This window comes from Benincasa hispida, chromosome 10, assembly GCF_009727055.1.
Source record: "Benincasa hispida cultivar B227 chromosome 10, ASM972705v1, whole genome shotgun sequence".
In the NCBI taxonomy this organism is placed as follows: Eukaryota; Viridiplantae; Streptophyta; class Magnoliopsida; order Cucurbitales; family Cucurbitaceae; genus Benincasa; species Benincasa hispida.
Genome location: NC_052358.1, coordinates 54670710 through 54692668, shown reverse-complemented (window position 1 = coordinate 54692668; position 21959 = coordinate 54670710). Strand labels below are relative to the sequence as shown.

Below are 21959 nucleotides of genomic sequence, written 5' to 3'. Positions count from 1 at the left end.
GATAACCTTGGATGTTAGTTTGTTGGTTTGTGGGTTTAATGCAACTAAAAGTTAAATTAAAACATCACATATTTTATTAGATAAATAAGATGTTTGTACAATACAATTACAAACTATAGAACCCTACGAGATTTAGGGCACCAATCTCGACAAAAATTTCACTAGAAAAATCCAAATATATAGAATCTCAGTGTTAATCATGCCCAAGATTTTGTTGGGAAAGCCCACAACAACCGATAGATGAAAACCTAATTTTTTTAGGGTAGTTGAAAAATATAACAATCAAGCCCAAAATATTAGCAGATATAACACAATATAAAAAAAAATTGCAGATATTGTAAAATTTAGATAGTCTATTAGTGATATATCATAATATTGATAGGAGTTTATTAATGATAGACCATATCGTTAGTAGAAGTTTATCGGTGATAAACCATATAATTGGTAGAATCTGCTATATTTGCAATTTTTTTTAAAATGTCATTATAAACTAAGTCGTTAACACTAAAAATGAGATCTATTACAATTACTTTATTTTTTTTTTAAATTTAAATTACGGTGGTTAACCTTAGTCGAGATGGATCGAGAAAAACTATTTCAACGAATTTTATAAAAGAGCAGTAGTTTTGAAGGAAATATTTGAAGGTTGTTTTTGAAAATTTTTCCATACAACTTTACTCTTCTCTAACACCTATTCTCTAAGGCCCGTTTGACAACCACTTAGTTTTTTGTTTTTGTTTTTTAGAATCAAATCTATTTCATGCACATTTCTTACAATGATTTGCATATTTCTTAATTACAATAGTTGAATTCTTAGCTAAATTCTAAAAACAAAAACAACCTTTTGAAAGCTATTTTTTTTTAATTCTCAAAATTTAGCTTGGTTTTTAAACCATTGATGAAAAGTAAATCACAAAAGAAAAAATTGAAGGTAAAAGTAGTGCCCATAGGCCTAATTTTAAAAAAACAAAAATAGAAAATAAAATAGTTACCAAGACCTAAATTTTTGGACTAAACACTCCTTAACTAAAAGATACATGGTTCAAATCTATTTATTGTACTAAAAAATTTCCACCTATTGTGAATTTGAGGAGTATGACCGGAACACGAATATAGAAAAAATATAATATAATAATTTATTTATATAATGATATTAAATATATATAATATAATATAAAAAAAACTAAAATTATAAAATTGGATAATATGAAAATTAATAGAATTTTGAAGTGGAGTTTCTGCTAAACCAATTAATTGCAAACGTTTTATAAATAATTCTGCTAAACCATTTTGTGTATGAACATGAGCTATAGGAGAAAATGACAGGAGCTCGTGCTGATAACGTGTTGTGAATTTGAAGGCACGGCGAGAACACGGATATAGAGAAATATAATATAATAATATACTTTATATGATAATATTAAATATATAAAATATAATATAAAATAAAATAACTAAAAACAATAAAATAACTAAAATTATAAAATTAGATAATATGAAAATTAGTGGAATTTTGAAGTGGAGTTCTCACCGATGTATATGTGATTTTAAGATCCATCAAATGCCACTATTTAATAAGTAAAGTGACAAGTATGATATGGACTTACATGAACACTAAACATGAATAATTACAAAGCACGTAGACAATATGAAGGATGATACATGGCTTTTGGGATATCAATGAAACATCTATTTGCTATTATAATATTCATAATACCACCTATATAATGTTGAACAAAAAAAAGCATATATGAATAAATTTTATATTCATGTAACAACAAATGAGGAAAAGGAAAAAAAAAAAAAAAAATACGAATCCAGTCAAAGATTAAAACGGTTGGGGACAGAAGACACTGTAAAAAATGTAAAATGGGAGTACGCCACTGGGGAAGCGTGAAATCTACTACACAGGGAGGGATTTAAGTTTGTTTAAAGAAAAAAGGGAAGGAAAAAGAAGAGATCCCGGCGTTAAATGCCGACAGAGGAGTTGTATCCAGAGAGCGACGGAGCTATGGGCTGGGGGTGGTCGATCTGCGAGGGAGTGGTGGCTGTGGGTTCAGTTTGCCTTCTTGGATGGGCTGGGTTATGGTTCTTGAATAGAAGGCTCTACAAAGAGTACGAAGAAAAGCAAGTTCTCGTTCAAATTATCTTCAGCGTCGTCTTCGCTTTCTCATGTAATCTACTTCAGCTCGTTCTCTTCGAGATCATTCCTGTTCTTTCCAAAGAGTGAGTCCTCTGTGTTCAATTTCTGCAACTTTGCTCTCTAACGAACTCACTTCAAATTGTATTGTGGGTTGTCTGTCTGAAATTTTGGGCAATTTGGACCTATTTCTTGTTTTTGGTATTCCCTTGTTGTTGTGGAATACTTGGGCTCGAGTGGTTGGTTGTTTGATTATGTTAGAAATTGTGTGGCTTTGTTTTTGCTTTCTGTTGGAATGTAATCGAGCAAGTAAAATAGGATTTTAATACCTTGGTTTGGTGTTTTGTTTTATTTGGAGAAGTGATTAAGAGGTGATCTCGGAGTTCGTCTTTGTTGCTGGATAATGGGAAAAAGGAAGAAGATAGATGGGGTTTAGAGAAAATGGTTAGTCCACTACTAAAGAAGAAAACAATGCAGCTTACTACAACCTTTAGATTGCACATAGACATATCTTCTGACCTGAATGGAGGAATACCACAAGCCTTAAGAGGAAATGACACCAAAATTCAACCACTTCAATATTTTCACAAGGCACACAACCCACACTTCCAAAATGGTTGTATTCTCCATCAAGTTCATCAACTCTCACTGATAACAAGAATTTTGTAGCCACCTGGTTCAGTTTTCAGGAAACTGCAAAATGTTTATTGTGAATTGTGATGTTTTAGAAGATGGGATTGTGAATAGTAAGAGTAATACTCAAGGATTCTTGTGGATTGTTTGATATAATCATTATTTTAAGCCACCAATTGAGCAAACAAATCTTGCTTTGTAATAGCGAAGCCACACATTTTGGTTGATATTGTTTGGTATGTTAGACATTGCTTTGAAGGTTTAATATTTCGAAGGACAAGGTTACATCAATTGTGAATTGCTTGGAATTTTTGTTTTTCTTGGACTATTATTTTGTGTTGGAAGAGATTTGAAGCAATTTTATGGTTGGAGTCTTTCATTTCTCTTTTTTGGATTTTGAAGCTTCCTTCAATCCTTGGTTCACTTGCCATAAGATGCCCATTTTTCTTGTTCCTCAATTGAACTTGAGAACGAGTTTATATTCTTAGAGGGGTGAATAAAAGCAAAATAATTTGCAATTTAGTTAGGATGGTAGGTTGTTTTAGTATAATTAATTATGTTAACTTAGAACTATTGTTTTTGTATTCTTTATTTTGCAAGGCTCTAAAAGTCTTAGAAGAAGTTGCTTCATTATTTGTCCTCTAAAAATAGGAAGAAGGGAGCAAGTCAAGAGATGCAACTTCGTTAAACTAGATACATTCTTTTTTTCTTTTTAAGAGGAGAAGCAAAGTTCTAAAATGAAATAAAGGAGTAAAAACCCAAACACCTAAAGGTAGATCACACGAAAGTTTTCTAATTAGCAATTGTAGTAGAGAGGCTATGATCAGTAGAAGGGTCTTTACACTTACACGAATACAATGCATGAAAAAGAATCAAATTCATAAAATAATCAATGGAAGAAATACCCTAAAGATGTGACCATTTCTTTCTCCCCAAAGAAACCAGAGAAGGACACAATTGAGAGCAAGCCATAATAATTTCTTTGTACCATGGAAAGGATGCCCCCCCAAAAATAGAAGCTAGAAGATCATAAATGATATTCGGCAAGGCCAAAGACCAACCAAAAGCCTCCAAAACGGTCATCCATTAATCTGGAGCAAAGGAGCAATGAGCAAATAAATATCCACAAGACTTCGAATTTGACAAATAGAAGACTTGATGGACGTTGATATTTTTTTGCTCTGGTGCTTCTGGTTTTTATTATTATTTTTCCCTTTCTCCTTCTTTTACCTTGTTTCATTGTATTTTGGAGTATTAGCCTCTTCTCATTATGTCAATGAAAAGTTCCATTTCCTTTAAAAAAACCAAGAAGGAAGGTGAAAATAAGGCATTCTTCTCTGTAGATGATCATCTTTGTTAACTGCAGAAAGACTAAGCTTCTACAGGAAAATCTTAATCTTCCTTGGATAAGTATCATTCTAAATCACCGAGTAAATATTTTTAATAATTGGTATAGGATTACCAACAAGAGTCTCCAGAAGAGATTTAGCTGTGAAATTATTGGAAGGATCTAGCGGTCAAGACCAACAATCATCAAATTTCCTTAGACCAATCAAAGGAAAGAAGATGAGAAAGATTAGCCAATTCAATGATTTCCAAATCATTAAGGTTCCGACAAAAACTCAAATCCCAAGCAGCATGAGCAAAATTGCAAACTTCAGCAAATGTACAAGCCAATTGAGTAAGTCGAAAAAGACAAGGGAAAACAGTAGTGATAACTCCACAACTCATCCAAGAATCATGCCAAAAAGAGATGGCCATGCCATTAACTTAGCATTGATTAGCATGATGAGCATGACGGCCTAGTTATATTCTACTTTCTGCATCTCCAAAGATGAGGAGATATGTATCCTTCTTTGGGAAATTCTTTGCAAATTAGCTTTTCAAAGGCTATGAAGAGTTGGCATCACGTGTCCCTGACGGGAGCTTTCTAAAAAAAAAGCCATCAATACATGTGACAAGCTTCAAAGGAGAATGCCCTTCATGCCTTTGTCTCCACAATGGAGTCACCTTATGGTGTCACGTGCATAGGACCTTTTGGAACTATCTCCTTTCATCTTTTAGTTAGCATACCACTCTTCTGAGAGACTCTTCCTTCCCATGTACTTGGAGAGTACCTTTTCCAAAAGGAAAAGAAGCTTCTTGGTAGAATTTTATTAGAGCATCCTACTAGAACATGCGTCAAGAAAGGAATAGAAGAATTTTCCGAGAAAAAGAACTCCCTTATTATAGATTTTTTGTTGCTATAGTTAATTCAGTTTTGACATGGTGTAAACATTCTCTCTTATTCCACCATTCTAGTTTTTCTACTCTCCTTTTCAAATGGTGTAAACGTTCCCATCTACTTACTAATGGAATGCTGTATAGACTCTGTTTGATAGGTTAAACTGATTTTAACAACAAATATAAAAGTTTGATCGTAGAGATTAAAGGTTAAATGTAATTAAGTTTCTTTCTGTAACATACTTCCATGAATGGTCCCCATTCAAACAATCAAAGGACAGATCTTCCTTATTTAGAAGCATCCTGAAAAGTATGTTAACACTCATTTTTCATGGTTGAATTTGTTGCAGGTTGTTCATAATTTAGGTGCATTAATCTTGGTTTATTTTAATTGCTACAGGGCAAGATGGCTGAACTGGAAGGTGGATTTGTTCTGTCTGATACTCCTACTAGTTTTCATGTTGCCTTATTATCATTGTTACTTGATGCTTTGCAATGGTGGTATGCTTCTTCCTTGCTAGTCTAATAACTGAATTTCACTATTTTCTTCCTTTCATTAAAATTATTTTATCCTCTTATGTTTTTCCGTAAATATTAAATTAAATGAATGTTACGTGAGTTAGTTCTTATAATATAAAAGTTGCACATCTGAGATAAGAGTTACTTTTTGTTATTTAAAACTCTGACTCTACTCAATATTTCAACAGAATGAAACAATATCAAATACACTTAAAACTCAATAGTCCTGTTTGAAGGGATTTGAGGTTGAACCTGAAGTTTTCATTTGTCAAAGAATTGTGTTTTATTTCAATCACTAGTGAAATTACAATTTTCTTTCTTATAAAAAATAATAAATTAAAAAAATTACAATATTCTTTAGAATGAAACTCACCAAAATTTCAACTTCTTTTTTTCTTTTTGGGTAAGAAATTGAGCTTTATTGAGTGAAATGAAAGAATATACAAGGGTATATAAAAAATAATAAACCCACCAAAATTTCAAATTTTTCTTTTTTTTTTTGGTGTGTGTGGGGGGGATAAGAAACAAATTTCATTGATGTGTGAAATTTATAAATGAAGGTTGAAGCCCAAACTAAAGGAGTTACAGAAAAGATTTCTCTAATTGGTCGAAAAGGAGAAGAGAGAATATGATCTGTAAAATGTAATACATACACACCATGACATAGTAAGGAAAATAACATGATCAAAGAATCTATCAAAGGTGTGTTCCTTATCGAGAGAGGTGTTTGTTGCGCCCCTTCCAAGTTATCCTCAAATTTGTTTTATGATAAACAGTTGATCCTCTCAACAAGATGAGCCACTTTGCCTTTTGTGATTGCCTTTTGGCTTTTGGGGGTTCCCCTATTTCATTAATCAATGAAAATTTTCATTATAAAACCTAAATGAGCCACTTTTTCCTTGACGGGAAGACAAGATGCTATTAATATAGGAAATTTGTTGTTTCATGAGGCAGTTTGACTGTGCGGGGCCGCCGTTCATTTATTGTGACAGCAAATTCTGTCCTCAAAACCGTTGAGGCAAAAATTTGACGTCCTTAAAACTTAATATTCAACAATACATGCCGATTGCAAGCTCATGGACAAACTGAGATCACCAATTGAATATTGGGTACCATTATTGTTGCATTTGTGTATAGGCCTCAATATATGGCGCAACATTACCTCAGTCAAGCAAGCCAATTTTGCCTTTGTTCAAGCGCACAGTTTTAGATTGTCTGAGCAGAATTTGTTAGGAATCCAGTTCACCTGCACAAGAAATAACACAAACACACTCCAACCAGACACCCAACTCCAAGAATCACGGTATTCAGTCTCCCCCTGAGTTATGATATTAACCAACAACCAGCAGTAATGATTCACAAGAGTTTCTAATACAGAAATACAAGACAAATAGCAAAGGCAATAGAAAGCATAAAGAAAAGAATAATCGGCGATTCGAGAGGCCGTCTCTCCCAAGAGTTCACTCCAAAAACATTCCTGCTGCTCTCCCTTCCCAAAACCTACAAATACCCCAAAACACTGGTCCCCTCCTTCCGTACGAAGCTCCACGACGTGCAGCCGCCCTCTAACGGTTTGTTTGTACCATTTCCACCATGGTCCCCCCTTGCTGGTTCTCACTCTTTGTTTCAGTGTCCACACTTCCTCTTTTACCCTTCTTCCTCTCATAAACCTTCATAATTGGAAGCCTCACAGAATTCTCTTATAACTAAATTAAAAAAAAAAAAAAGAAAAAAGGGAAAAAAAAAACACTGTTTTCATGGTAGAATAAGGTTTTCAGGTATGGTGATAACTTTTGTTGTTCCTAACCTTCTTATGTGATGCCAAAACATTTATTCTAGGTGTAAGGAAGGAGCGGGCTGCTCTTGGAGCCATGTTATTCTTACTGGCCTTTCTTTATGCTTTTTGGCGAATGGGCGTTCATTTTCCAATGCCTTCTCCTGATAAAGGTTGGAAATTTTGTTTTGAATTTACTGTTTCATATTGCCATCCTTTCAGATATTTTAAAGTTTTGCTGTATGCATTATTAGTACCTGTTATTGAATAACTCCAACCCCCCACCACCCTATCTCCCGGAATTCAATGTTAGTACCTGTTTGTTTTACGTAATACTTTAACTTGACATGTACGTTCGTTTGTAACTTTTTACATATAAATGAAAAACTTGTTTCCCATTTTTTTTTAATTTTAAAAGAATATCTTCTTTTACGACCTCACTTGAACAAGATCTGTTCTATAGGGTGTACTATTGTGTCCTCGATTTCTAAAAGAATGTCTTCTTTTCAGGCTTCTTTACCATGCCTCAATTGGTCAGCAGAATAGGGGTGATTGGGGTCACTGTGATGGCTGTGCTGTCTGGTTTTGGAGCTGTAAATTTGCCTTACAGTTATTTGTCTCTTTTCATCAGGTACCTGTTATTTGCAACTCCTTTGGATTGGAGCACTCTTCCCCCCCCTTTTTTTTTGAAAATTTCGTACATTAATGATGTTGTTTCTTATCTGCTACCCCCACCTGCCCTCCCAAACAGGAAAAAAAAAAAAAAACATTTGAGCTGAAGTTTCAGTTCAATTTTTTTTTTCTCCAGTTGTGTTTTGGATACTCTCATTTTCATATCTTATCACTTCAAATATTCCAAGTTAAAACGTGAGATCTTTGTGGCAATATGTAATTCATTTTGAGATGAGAGGTTTTAAGTTTGACAGGAATGAAGGGAAGTCCTTCATTACCTTGTTCAATTAGTAGCAGCAGAAGATGACGTTAGTGCAACTATTATCCACTATGGAAATGTTTTAAATACCCATTTCTACCTTGATGTCATTTTGGTTTTTTAATTCAATTTAGCACTATCTTCATGGCTAGAGTTTTCCATTTCTCATAGTGCATATGGTTATTTTATAACTTGTAGAGAGATTGAGGAAACTGAAATTAAGGCTTTGGAAAGACAACTAATGCAATCCATCGAGACTTGTATTTCAAAGAAAAAGAAAATTATTCTTTCCCAAATGGAGATGGAGCGGGTTCTTGGCTCAGAGGAGGTATCTTAATATTAGTTTTATTAGCTGGTTAAATCTGAAATTTTATGATTTGATGGTATTACCGACTTTATTTTTCATGCTGATTCTATAATTTTGTCCCCAATATAATGACCTTTTTTTATTTTATCTATGATCTTTTAAAAGTTTAATTTTGCCTATAAGTTCTAGATTTTAAGTTCTAAGTTTTTCAGCCTAATTCTTATAAATTTAAATAATAATGATGTGAAATTCTTCTTTTTTCTTTCTCATTAACTGTAGTAGGTGGGTTGTCAATATAATAGCAATTTTGTAAGTATTTGCGAGGACTTTACTTTTGGATGGAAGCCCTTTTTTAAATAGTTAGTTTGGCTTGGATCTTTGGGTTGGATTTTCTTTCTTTTTCTTCCATGTTTCTTATGGAAGCTCCATTTCCATAAAATATCGTTGCATTTTTAATTGGTTTAGTCTATTTTCAGTTGGGTAAATTATTACACGTTAAAGTATGTGAATTGGGTAGATGATTGTTTTCTTGGATGTGTGGAAATCACTAAAATAAAGCCCAAGATATTTCTAACTCAGTTTTATAAAATGTAACTTCTTGTCATATTGAAACAGTAATGAATTTGAATGCTTATTGTGAGAGTAAGAACTTGTTCGAAAAAACTTGACACATACAAGATCTTGATATTTATTAGCATCACCAAATGCTAACAGATGAATGTTACAGAATTCCAAGTCTAGATCTTTCTTTAAGAGGCTAGTTGGTACTGTTGTTCGATCAGTACAAGAGGACCAAAAAGAGCAAGGTTAGTTGTTGTCTTTTATCCCTTTGAAGTTACTCTTTTCCTTCTTTTTCTTTTCTGTTTTGCTTTCTATTAAATTATTTATCACCTTTTTCAATTTCTTGCAGCATCTCTTTGAAATTTATTTTCTTACGTTCTTTCCTTTTTCCTTGATAAGTATGACTTCTGGTATTACTCAATAAAAAACATTTATGAATTGAACACGAAAAAAGATGTGAACGAAGTGTAATGATTTTCAGAAAATTTTCATTCTCCCATGATATTGTATGATTATCCTTGTAGTTTTGTTCTCACTTTTTTTGTTTGGCCTTTGTTCTTCATCTTATTTTTGCCAATTGTCTGGGATCTATGAAGATATTAAAAACATGGAAGCAGAAGTACAAGCATTGGAGGAGCTATCAAAGCAGTTATTCCTGGAAATCTATGAACTTCGTCAAGCTAAGGTAAGGTTTGTGCTGTACTGTTTGTACGAGTGTAGAAATTTGTAGCACAATTGCTTACATTACTTTCTCTACCATCATTTATAACGGCCTAAGAGTTTTGAATTGGTGTATGGGTTTATAGACTAGAAAAAAATTTTCTTTCCTTCAATTTTGCAAGTTTGGCTTTCAAGTCCCCTGGGAAGTTATGCTTTATGATCGTAATTTGCTATGTTTTTCTGTCCAGAGGGGAAGGTAAAATGTCTATATAGTTATGGTAGAAGTTGCTATGGTAGTTGAGGTATTATAAATATTGCTGGAAATGCAGGGAGGATTGACAGTTTTAGTACTTGGATGTACTGGTGACTCGGTTTGCACATATGTGTGTGTGGTATGTATGTATGTCTGGGGACTAATAGTGACTATTTTTTGGAGTATGGTTACTCTTTTTGCTTCTACGTGGCACTCCACCTCTAAATTCTTTTGTAATTATGGCCTAACCCAAATTTATACTAGTTGAACTTCTTTTTTGTAAATTTTTGTGTTGTGGGGGGATGCCTCATCTCCCCTTCCTTTTGTATCGCTCTTTGCAGTAATGAAAGTTGTGTTTTTTTTTTTTTTTTTGGATAAAAAATAAATTTCATTAATGTATGAAATTTACAAAAGATGGGCATGTTACCTGAACCGGAGTTACATAAGACTTCTCTAATTGGTCAAAAGAGATGTATGATTATGAGATGTAAAGATAGATGTACTTTTGCACCAAGTCATAGTAAGGTAGATAATATGTTCAGAAAAGGTGCCAAAAGAGCTTCCTTTATCATTAAACAAGCGATTGTTCCTCTCCTTCCATAATAACCATAAAAAATCTTCTTGTGTGAGCCAAAAGGATTGCTAGTGAGAGTATACGTAAGGAGGCTTGGCAAATAAATCATTAGGAAGAGGAGTATGATAGGAAACTGATCTTTTAAAGTGTATTTATTGATTAAGTGTGATGACACGATCGTATAACATAACAGCTAAACGATGGACTTGTTCTTTACTAAACGATGAATGTCAATCAACAACTACATGATCGCTTACTCTTACTACGCGATCGCTTACAAACACTAAGCGATCGTTTACATTCACTACGCGATCGCTTACAAACTCTACACGATCACTTACTAACACTACATGATCGCTTAGACACACTACGCGATCGCTTACCGCAACTACACGATCGCTTAGTAGAGGAAGTAGGCGATGAATGGCACTCCTCGGCTATTCCTACACGACAGACTATCCTGAACTCCACCCTCGAGAGCTCACTTCCCTCACTCAAGATATTCGGTCTTCAATGCCATCTCTTTCCGTTTCTTTCTTCTTTTAAACCCGAACTTCTCCCAACAGAATTGAAAGTAGTTTAGCTGTGGTCCCCAATCTCCTTAACCGACTCAACCGCCTATTTTTCTATATTACCTCTATTCTTCCTTTTTTGATATTGCAGTATAATTGGAGACCTATCATTACCTCCCTTCTCCACCCTTACCTTGTCCTCAAGGTAAAATTCTGGGAACTGATTCTGAAAATCATCCAACACCTCCCAAGTCACCTCATGCTCTGGCAGCCCTTTCCATTTCACCAAAACTTCACATCCCCGCTGAGACAACCGAGGTCGAGAGCTCAATACAGCCTCTGGTTCAGGTAGCCAAGTATGATTTTCATTGACTAAAGGATCTACAGATGATTTTCCTTCTGGCTGTCCAATCACCTTTTTGAGTTACGACACATGAAAAACTAGATGGATCGACACCGTTGATGGAAGCTCCAACTTGTAAGCTACTAATCCCACCCTGACAATAACTTGATATGGCCCATAATACTTTGGAGACAATTTCACATGCCGCTTTTGCCGAACTAAGATTTGGCGATAGGGACGCAACTTTGGCCATACCCATTCCCCGACTTGAAATTCTATATCCCTTCGCTTCCCATCCGCAAATTTCTTCATTTTCTCCTGAGCCACCCTCAAATGCACCTTAAGTACTCGTAGTGCAGCATCCCTATCTCGCATCTGTTGGTCCAATGTTGCATTCGCAGTGGAATCATTCCCATAATAGATCAACACTGGAGGCGGGCGTCCATACACAATCTGAAAAGGAGAAAAGCCAGTGGAGGCATTATACGTAATATTATACTAGTATTCCACCCAATGCAACCAGTTAATCCATTCTTTAGGACATTCCCCACAGAAACACCTCAAATACATTTCTACGCTGCAGTTTACCACTTCTGTTTGACCATCCGACTAAGGATGATATGCTGTGCTGTGATGGAGCTTGGTACCCGGCAGCTGGAACAACTCCTGCCAGAAGTGACTCACAAACACTTTGTCTCGGTCCGAGACAATAGACTTCTGCACCCTGTGCAACTTTACTATTTCTCTACAAAATACATCTGCTACAACTCCAGCATTCCGAGGATGTTTTAAAGGCAAGAAATGAGCATACTTGCCCAATCTATCCACTACCACTAAAATCACATCATACCCCTTGGCTTTGAGTAAGCCTTCAATGAAATCCATCGATATGTCAGCCCATACGACATCAGGAATAGGGAGCGACATTAATAACCTTACTGGGGACAAGACCAACGACTTATTCTTCTGGCAGACCACACACTCTTCCACATATTTCTTAACAGCTCTCTTCATTCCTTCCCAATACAGTTCTCCGGATATTCTTTTGTATGTCCTTAAGAACCCCGAATAACCGCCAAAAACAGAGTCGTGATATGTATGCATGATAGTAGGTATCAAAGACGAGGTACTTGAAAGTACTAACCTCCTCTTGTACTTCAGCACGCCCTGATGGAGAGAAAAATCTTGTACTGTGTCCTCCTTCCGAAGTACTCGGCCTTTACTTCTTTGTAACCGATCATCTTGCTCTACTTCCTTCTGAATTACAGCCATATCGATCAAAGTAGGAGCTGATAACTGAGCCAAATTAGTTTCCATATCCACTCTGGACAGCGCATCCATAGCCCCATTCTCCAATCTCGGACGATAGACTACAAAATCATAACCAAGCAATTTAGCAACCCATTTCTAATGTTGCGGTTGTATCATCCTCTGCTCAAGTAAAAACTTCAATGCTTTATGATAAGTTTTGATGACAAATCGTCTTCCTAACAAGTAAGATCGCCATCTCTGTACGACCATGACAACAGCTAACAACTCCCTCTCGTATACCGGTTTCGCACAGTCTCTCATTGACAGGGTATGGCTGTAAAAAGCTATCGGCCTTCTTTGCTGCATTAGCACCGTGCCTATGCCATACCCCGAAGCATCGGTCTCCACCTCAAAGGGTATGCTGAAATCAGGTAACGCCAACACAGGCAGTGTCATCATAGCAGTTTTGAGCTTCTCAAAAGCGTATTGAGCTTCCTCTGTCCACTGAAAAGTCCCTCCTTTTAAAATCCGTGTCAATGAAACCACTATACTGCCATAGTTTTGTACGAATCTCCGATAATAGTCAGATAATCACAAGAACCCTCGCACCTCCTTCATTGTCTTAGGTACCGGCCACTACAACACTGCCCACACCTTCTCCGGATCGACCTCCACCCCTTGCTTTGAAATGATATGCCCCAAATTTTCCACTCTGTCTTTTGCAAATTGGCATTTCTCCTTATTAGCATAAACTCCCTTAACACTGATAGTACCACCTCTAGATGCTGCAAATGCTCCTTTAGGTTTCTACTATACACTAGTATATCATCAAAGAATACCGACACAAAATGGCGTGAGGCCTAAATATAGTATTCATCAGTGCTTGAAATGTGGAAGGTGCATTAGTTAAACCGAAAGGCATTACCAGGAATTCATAACACCCTTCATGTGTTCGGAAGGCAGCCTTCTCAACATCCTGTGGGTTCATCCTTATTTGATGATAGCCTGACTTCAAGTCCAGCTTAGAGAATAGAGCAGCTCCATTTAATTCATTGAAAAGTTCTTCCACCACAGGAATCGGAAATTTGTCTGGAATGGTGGCAGTGTTGAGAGCATGGTAATCCACACAAAATCTCCACCCTCCATCCTTCTTTCTAACCAGTAGAACAGGGCTCGAGTAAGGGCTGGTGCTTGGTCTAATGATGCCCGAATCCAACATTTCTTTGACCAATTTCTCCATCTTAGCATTCTGATGATACACATATTTGTATGGAAGACATTTATCGGACTGGTTCCTTCCTTCAAGTGGATATGATGCTCTATACTTCGACGAGGGGGCAGTTCCTCTGGTCATTCAAATATATCCTGAAACTTATTTAACAGGGTTGATAGAGATTCTGGTATTGAGTCGGGTTCCTCACTTACACATTGCTCTGCCACAGATTCACCTCCGCTTATCATTCGACATTCAACCAAAAATCCTTGATCTTCAACTTCCCACGTCTTCACCATACATTTCAGACTGATTCTTGCTTTTGTCAGACTTGGATCCCCCTGCAAAGTAACTTTTCGGCCCTCATGAGCAATTGTCATTGTTAGATTCCACCAATCGACTTCTGTTTTTCCGAAAGAATGTAACCATTGCATCCCAAAATCACGTCTACACTTCCTAGCTCTAATGGCAGGAAGCTATCATTCACCTTCCATTCTCCTATTCTCATTTCCTCATTCTTGCATACCCCCTTACCACGCACCACGGTTCTCGATCCCAAAACCACTCCGTAATTTGTCGTTTCTGTGATTTCCAACTGCAAACGATTCGCTAATCCTTCTGATATGAAATTATGGGTAGCTCCACAGTCAACCAATATCACCACCGGTTCCCCTTTGATCTTCCCTTTAATCTTCATTGTTCGAGGGTTCATCAAACCCACAACCGAATTCACAGAAAGTTCCGCAATTGGCGAGATTTCTTCATTCACCGTCAACACATTCAATTCCAGCGTTCTTCTCTTATTTCATCTTCTTCGTGCAACTCCAATTCTTCACCGGACACATGCACAACAAGTAACCTCAGTTCTCTCAGTTCGCGCCCTTTGCACCTATCCCAACAGTATACTTTTCATTGCATCGGAAACAAAGTCCTTTCTCTCTCTTCGACTGGAATTCTACGTCTGTTAACCTCCTTGCCAGAATTTCTCTCCGGTTATCGTTGGTCGACACACCTTGTAATGTGATTGTCCTCATCGGAAATGTCTCTCCAGAGTTCCCTCATTCTTTTAGTTCACTACTACCTCCCATTTTACTCATATTTTCAATATTAAATTTCGAAGAATTCGAGTTTTGGATCTTACCTTCGAATGTTCGCGCCCGACCCGCTTCGACCCCCGCATTCTCTCTATCTTCAACACGCTGTGGTAACGACATCATTTGCGCTAACCCGGACGGGTCCCAACATTTGACCTCAACTTTTATCCACGGCACTAAACCATTCATGAATGTCTCTTCTAACACTTCATTTGGTAGGTGTGGTAATGCGCTACCAATTTATCAAACAGATTTCGATATGCTTCTACAGTAGTTTCTTGTTTGATAGCCAAGAATCTACCATAAATCGATCCCTTTCTTAAAGATCGGAATGGCTCTAACATCCTTCGCTTTAGATCTTCCCAATCTTTGAACGGCTCTCTATTTTCCTTAGACCGGTACCAGTCTAATGCGGCGCCGTCGAAACTCACAACCGCCACCGTTATCTTCTCGGATTCAGTCAGTTTATGAATCTGAAAATAGCAATTTGCTCTGAATAGCCACGCATCTAGATCACTTCCGTTAAACACCGGCATCTCTACTTTTTTGAATTTACTTCGATCGCAAGTCGCTTCTTCACCGGCTGCTTTAATTGAACTATTCGTTCTGCACACATTATTGTTATTCGATCCTTCTGCCTCTTCCATCACTTTCATTTTTCCCTTTGCCATTTCCGTAATATAGGAAATGAGCATTTGTTGATGTTTCTCTGCTTGCAAACCCAATCGCTCAATACTCTTTGCTAACGATGCCAAGTTCTCCTCTATGGTTGGTAATTTTTGCATTTCGACTCTGAGTCTAGAAATCTCCTGGTCTAGTAACTCCAGCTTTTCCTCAAATCGTTTCTAAGCCATGCCTGGCCAGGTTTTTCTCTAATACCAATTTGATAGGAAACTGATATTTTAAAGTGTATTTATTGATTAAGTGTGATGACACAATCGTATAACATAATAGCTAAACGATGGACTTGTTCTTTATTAAACGGTGAATGTCAATCAACGACTACACGATCGCTTACTCTTGCTACGTGATCGCTTACAAACATTTAACGATCGTTTACATTCACTACGCGATCGCTTACAAACTCTACACGATCGCTTACTAACATTATGCGATCGCTTACCGCAACTACACGATTGCTTAGTAGATGAAGTAGGTGACGAATGGCACTCCTCGGTTGTTCCTACACAACAGACTATTCCGAACTCCCACCCTCGAGAGCTCACTTCCCTCACTCAAGATATTCAGTCTTCAATGCCTTCTCTTTCCATTTCTTTCTTCTTTTAAACCCAAACTTCTCCCAACATAATTGAGAGTAGTTTGTTGTGGTCTCCAACCTCCTTAACCGACTCAACCTCCAATTTTCCTATATTACCTCTATTCTTCCTTCTTTGATATTGCAGTATAATTGGAGACCTATCAGAGTAGACCATCCAAAGTATAATATCTTTCCAAAAACGCTTGGCAAAAGGGCAGTGAATGAAAAGGTGGCTCGGGGTCTCATAAGCGAAGTATGGTGGCAGCATTGTGGAAACGTCTCTGTCCTTTTGTCATTTGTATTGATGGCATTGTGACTAATTTCCCAGAGGATGAATTTAGTTATGTTTCTTATCCCAAAATAATAATAATAATAATGTGTGTGTGGTATGTATGTACTGTATATAGATAAGAGTCTGATACTTTTATCGGACATTATCAAATTTACAAAACATCCTAGGAAATTACAGAATGCCATTTCATTTGGAAGATATCAGTGTTGGAGAACAAGTAGAAAATAGAAACCTTTGGAAACTGAATTCCACGAAGGGGAAGCATTAGGTCTAGGAGTGACGATTCCCAAATTTATTTATTTCTAATCTCGCTTCTTTCTTTCTTTCTCTTTCTCTCTCTCTCTCTCTTTTTTTTTTTTTTTTTTTTTTTTTTTTTTTTTTTTTTTAAATTTTCTAATAAAAAATAGAGCATCCATAGAGGAAAATAAAAGAATATACAAGGCGTAAAAGAAATAAATAAGGAATAAAGAAAATAGAAACCCAACAAAAGAAATGCCTCAAGCTACAAGTAGGAACTCCGATCCAAATGGATCAAGTCTAGCTGATAATTATAAAACATATGCGAAACATAAGCCTAGGATGAGGTCTTTCGTTTTTTCTCAATGAAAGTGGCTATTTTCTTTTTTTAAAAAAAGCCTAGGGTGAGGTATGAATTCTACTAATCCCAAACCTCATCCCAAGACTTCTCTGACCCCTTGAAATTCTATTATGGCTCTCTAACCGAATATCCCAGAAATGAGTAAAGAAGCAAAACTTAAAGAAACCTGCCTCTGCAGGGAGGGTGTACCAGAACTTCCTCTAAGTAACCCTAAGATCTCTGCCATGCCATGGAAACATTGCAGGACAGAACTCCAGACAATAAACCCAAATCAACTGAAGAAATTGAGAGCTCCAGAGAAAATGGTCAGAGTCCTCCAACGTGCCTCTTCAGAGGGTACACCACTGAGGCCCCAAACAGAGAGAAGAATACCTCTGCACATGGTCTAAGGTATTCACTTTCTTGTGAAGATCTGTCAAACAAGAACTTGATCTTAGATTTTAACCTCTTGAGTGAAGAAAAGACATAGGGACATTGGCGGGAATAGAGGGAGCACAAAAAAGATAGTAAAGAGTGCCGTAGGAAAAACCTTGGGAAGGGCTAGAGGTCGAAAATTGAAAATTCCTCTTCACCTGATAGACATGGGCATCCCTCAACTACAAAAGAAAGGTAGCTAATTGCTAAATCACTCAATCAAGATTGAATGGATGATCTGCGAATCTGGAAAAAAAAAAAAACACATTAAAATAGTCAGATAAGTTTTCTTTTAAAAAACTAAGTCTTTGTCTTTGATAAGCTCTAGTCATGCGTGTAATAGGCCATCTCCTAATTGTCTATACACGCAGCCATACCAATTAATGCTGTATTTGCCAGGTTGATTAGTAAATTAGTAGTGCATTGTTGGTCAGTCTAGTATGAAGCATTAGCAATTGTTGTTCTAGCCATTTACTGGTTCATATATTCTCAATACAGCATTTCCTACATGGGAAACTACTTCACAGTTCTTCTGACTTGGCAGGAGGCTGCAACTTATTCACGTACCTGGAGAGGTCACATGCAAAATCTACTCGGCTATGCATGTTCTATCTATTGTGTGTATAAAATGATTAAGGTTTGTTAATCTGCTCCTTTTTCTATGTCTTTTGTCAGTAAAAATAATTGGTCCTTGCGTTCAATAATTCATTGTGAACTTTGGTATGCTAATGTTCAACAATAGATATTTAAAGCCAGTGGGTTTTATATTAAATTGTTGTGATGAAGAAGTAAATGTGACAACATTTTTTGTTAATTCTTTCCTTAAAATTGCTAATTAGTTGTTAGGGTAGAAACCATTTCATTTGATATCATGAAATGAATATAAAAGAAAGTCCTATTGTAGATAATTACAAGAGAAACATCCAATGAAACATGAGGGTATTTAAACTGTAATTACAAAATGGAAAAGATAATTTACTTAATGAAAAAGCTCATAATGAAGTAGACTTGCTAGTTGATATGATATGAAATTTTCCTTCACCCATCAGCTCTTAAGTCAATTGGTGACTTAACATGGTAGCAGAGCAGGTGGTTTAGGAAGTTCCTGTGTTCAAATCCCTGCAATGTTATTTTCTCCCCAATTAATATTCATTTCCACTTATTGGGTCTTCTTCATATTTCAAGCCCACAAGTGATGGGGAGTGTTAGATGATACGATATTAAATTTGTCTTCACTCATCAGCTTAAACTTTTGGGTCAATTTAACAAAATTCAATAAACTTATAGATGGGTTGGTGTTTATCCGAGAATATTTGTGTGTTTCATTCCAACCATAAGTTCCCAACAAAAAAATATATGTATATTCATTTGTTTGTTTTGCCAGAGAATCTTCTTCTCCTCCTTAGATGGGTGACCCGTAGGGAGAGGGAGAGATGAGTGATGATATCCCCTAGTCTTGTTATGCACCATCCAAAAGAATCTTGTATAAAAGTGCGGAATTGTCGGGAATTTTTACGAGATATAAATAAATGCGAAATAAACTAAATTATATTTCAAACTCCTACTTCATAAGTTAGAGCCAAATAAGTAATCGATCATAAAATTGTAAATAAAGTGGATAAGGGAAAAAGAGAATGACACCAAGAATATACTGGTTTGCCTCAAACTTGAGACTACGGTCTAGTCTTTTGCAACTGCAGGTTCTACTGTGATGGAGATTACAAAGAAATCCTCAAACTCGTGCTACAAATCTCTCCTAAATAGCCCAACACGAACTAATTTCTAGTACCACAACCCGGTAACTTGGAATAAATAAGAAGAGAGACCCTCAATTCCAAGAAAAATACCCACGGTATTTTTTTCAATATGCTTACCGTCACTCTAAAAAAATGTTGAAAGAAAACCACCAGTGAAGCTCTCACTTTTTTCTCAGCACATTTCATAACATTCTTCTAATACAGTTTCTTTTAAAGAGATTTCCACCGCCCTCAATTGCTTCTTTAATCATTCTTCACCTCCAAATTAGCCAATAAGAGATGTTGCTTATTGAGTTAATTGGAAAAAACGAAATGGGCCTTAATTTTGTTTCATAAAACCACCTCCACATTTAGCCAATAAAATTATTGCATATAGGTTAAGAAAAAAATGGGCTTGGAGTTTTGTACTCCACAATTCCTAACAAGAATGATGGGGCAAAGTGACAATTGCTGAATAAATGGATATGTTTCTCTTGGTACTTCATGCAAAAGTGGTAGCTATTGGGAGAGATGGATAGCCACGGGACCTCTTATGGAGCTTGTCATATGTACTAATGCAAGAGTGGCTATGTTCCAAATAAATAATTACCTGTTATTAGTTAATGACTTCTGGTTAGTTATTTCTGTTTTTCTTTCTTTTGCAGTTTCTATGATTTATCTTATAATTTTAGATTTCCTGCAAAATAGTGCTTCTAGCTCGCAACAGAAAACTATTAACCAGGAGATTACAGCTCTTACTAATTATTCTTCAAGCCAACAGTAATAAAAAAAGAATAAGAAGTACCGTTCATTCCCTGAATCCCAGTACTCTAATACTCGTTTTAAGAAATAGGAATAACTTTACATGCACTATTTAAATTATACTATAAAGTTCCTTATCATTTAAATTTTTATCATTCTATTCTTGATCTTTTAATTATGTCAAACCCTATCGGTTATTGCCAAAGCAACCATAATACCATATGTGTTAGCGACCAAGAGATTTGCGGTTCGAATTCCCCCACTCCTTACCTTCTCTGTTGTTGCTTAGATTAGAAGTAATCTTTGGAGTCTGTTTTTTGCTTAGAAGTAATCTTTAATGACTCCAAGTTGTTTCATTTTCAAATTCTAGTATAAATAATGTATTTACGTCTTGGTATCTGATTCATTTGATTTTTCCCCTGTTTTTGCAGTCTTTGCAAAGTGTTGTTTTCAAGGAGGTATTTTTATAATTCTCTACTGTTTATTTTATTATTTCAATTCATATGGTAGATGTAACTAAGGGATTCTTACGTTCTTGGAACCATGTTTTTCAATTCGTATTCTACCTACTTGATGTCTTCCACTTTTCATCAATATTCAAATATGTAGGCTGGTTCAGTTGATCCTGTGACAATGACAATTAGCATATTCTTCCAATTCTTTGACATCGGGATCAACGCTGCATTATTATCTCAGGTAGTCTTTTATGGTGCTAATTTTACTTCACCATTGTGGATTGACTGTTAGCTTCACTCACCTGATTTACTTAATGTACGGTTCTAGCCATGTTGGAAATGATAAACCTTTTATCAAGATGTCAACATTCAGTCGTTCAAAATGTTTGTCACAGTTTCAAATATTATCATTGCCAGAACCCAAGCTATCTACCACTGACAATCTCAATGAAGAAATCCTAGGCTATCCAGTTCCTTTATTCATCCACCGATTTCAAATTGGAGATCATTTTTGTAATACACCTTTTGGTGGTGGGAGTCTACTAACTTCCTCCTTTTATTTCATCGTGATTGAAATTTTCACTCTTTTGAAAAATGAATGAGATTTAATAATTGATCAAATAGACTTATTATGTGAAGATGGAATTTGCTATAAATATATGATCAACTTTGTTTCATATTCATAAACGTTTTGTTTGTGGCTTCCTTTTCGGACCACCCTGCATTTCTTGGAGTTTATAGTGACATCAGGGGGACAGACCAGATGGAAGTTTTTAGGCATATAAATTATGGAGGGGAAAGAAAAGGAACTTTCCATTTAGCTTTTTGTTTGTGCGGGGGTTTTTCTCTCTCTCCTTTTTTTCTTTTTTTGGTGGTTTCTATTAACCTTGCTTTTTCTGACATTTCTTTCTATTTCTTCTGTAGTATATATCCCTACTATTCATTGGCATGTTGATTGTAATATCTGTACGAGGTTTCTTGACCAATCTAATGAAGGTATAATCTTTGGGTTTTCATTTTAATTGCTTGTTTTTAGTGATATTTAGGATGCCCGCTTTCCTTTTTTATTCTTTTTATTTTTTTATCTTATGCCGCCAATGCAAACTAATTGAAGGGATGTTCTAAGTGACCAAGTATCACCATTTTGCAAAAGGAACATATATTGTAAAAGTAATTAAGATTAGTTTTGAAGCTTCCATTTTTTCTTGTAAGTTTTCCTGTATGATTGCGGCATTCATGATACATTTAAGTTTGATCCTAGTGTACATTCTTATTCCTTGCGAGGTGCGTCTGTGTGAGTGTGACTAAGTGCAACAATTAGCTTTTTTTTCTTTTTTATTGGGCTGAAAGTAATGCAATTACTTGGCAATTATATTTTCTACTATCTTTTCCTCTTATTGTTTGAATAATAGTTTGTACCAATACCTTGAAGTCTAAATATATACAATATTCATTT

The 21959-nt window shown here is 36.0% G+C and overlaps 1 protein-coding gene across 3 annotated transcripts; it reads left to right on the top strand.

Annotated features, from left to right (window-relative positions):
• Positions 1 to 1926: 1926 nt before the first annotated feature.
• On the top strand, positions 1927 to 21914 carry LOC120088182 (GPCR-type G protein 2-like). 3 transcript variants are annotated; one of them, XR_005484852.1, is made up of 11 exons: positions 1927 to 2226; positions 5397 to 5497; positions 7355 to 7462; positions 7800 to 7920; positions 8419 to 8548; positions 9255 to 9333; positions 9685 to 9773; positions 18049 to 18187; positions 20480 to 20506; positions 20658 to 20744; positions 21428 to 21453. XR_005484852.1 is itself a non-coding variant. In XM_039045298.1 (11 exons), exons 1-11 carry the CDS (start codon positions 1973 to 1975, stop codon positions 21503 to 21505), a joined length of 1167 nt encoding a protein of 388 aa, XP_038901226.1. In that variant the 3' UTR covers positions 21506 to 21914. The 3 variants fall into 3 exon arrangements, 2 of the variants coding, with proteins under 2 accessions (XP_038901227.1, XP_038901226.1); XM_039045298.1 differs by having other exon boundaries at positions 1973 to 2226; positions 18095 to 18187; positions 21428 to 21914; XM_039045299.1 differs by lacking the exon at positions 21428 to 21453 and having other exon boundaries at positions 20658 to 20767.
• Positions 21915 to 21959: the final 45 nt, after the last annotated feature.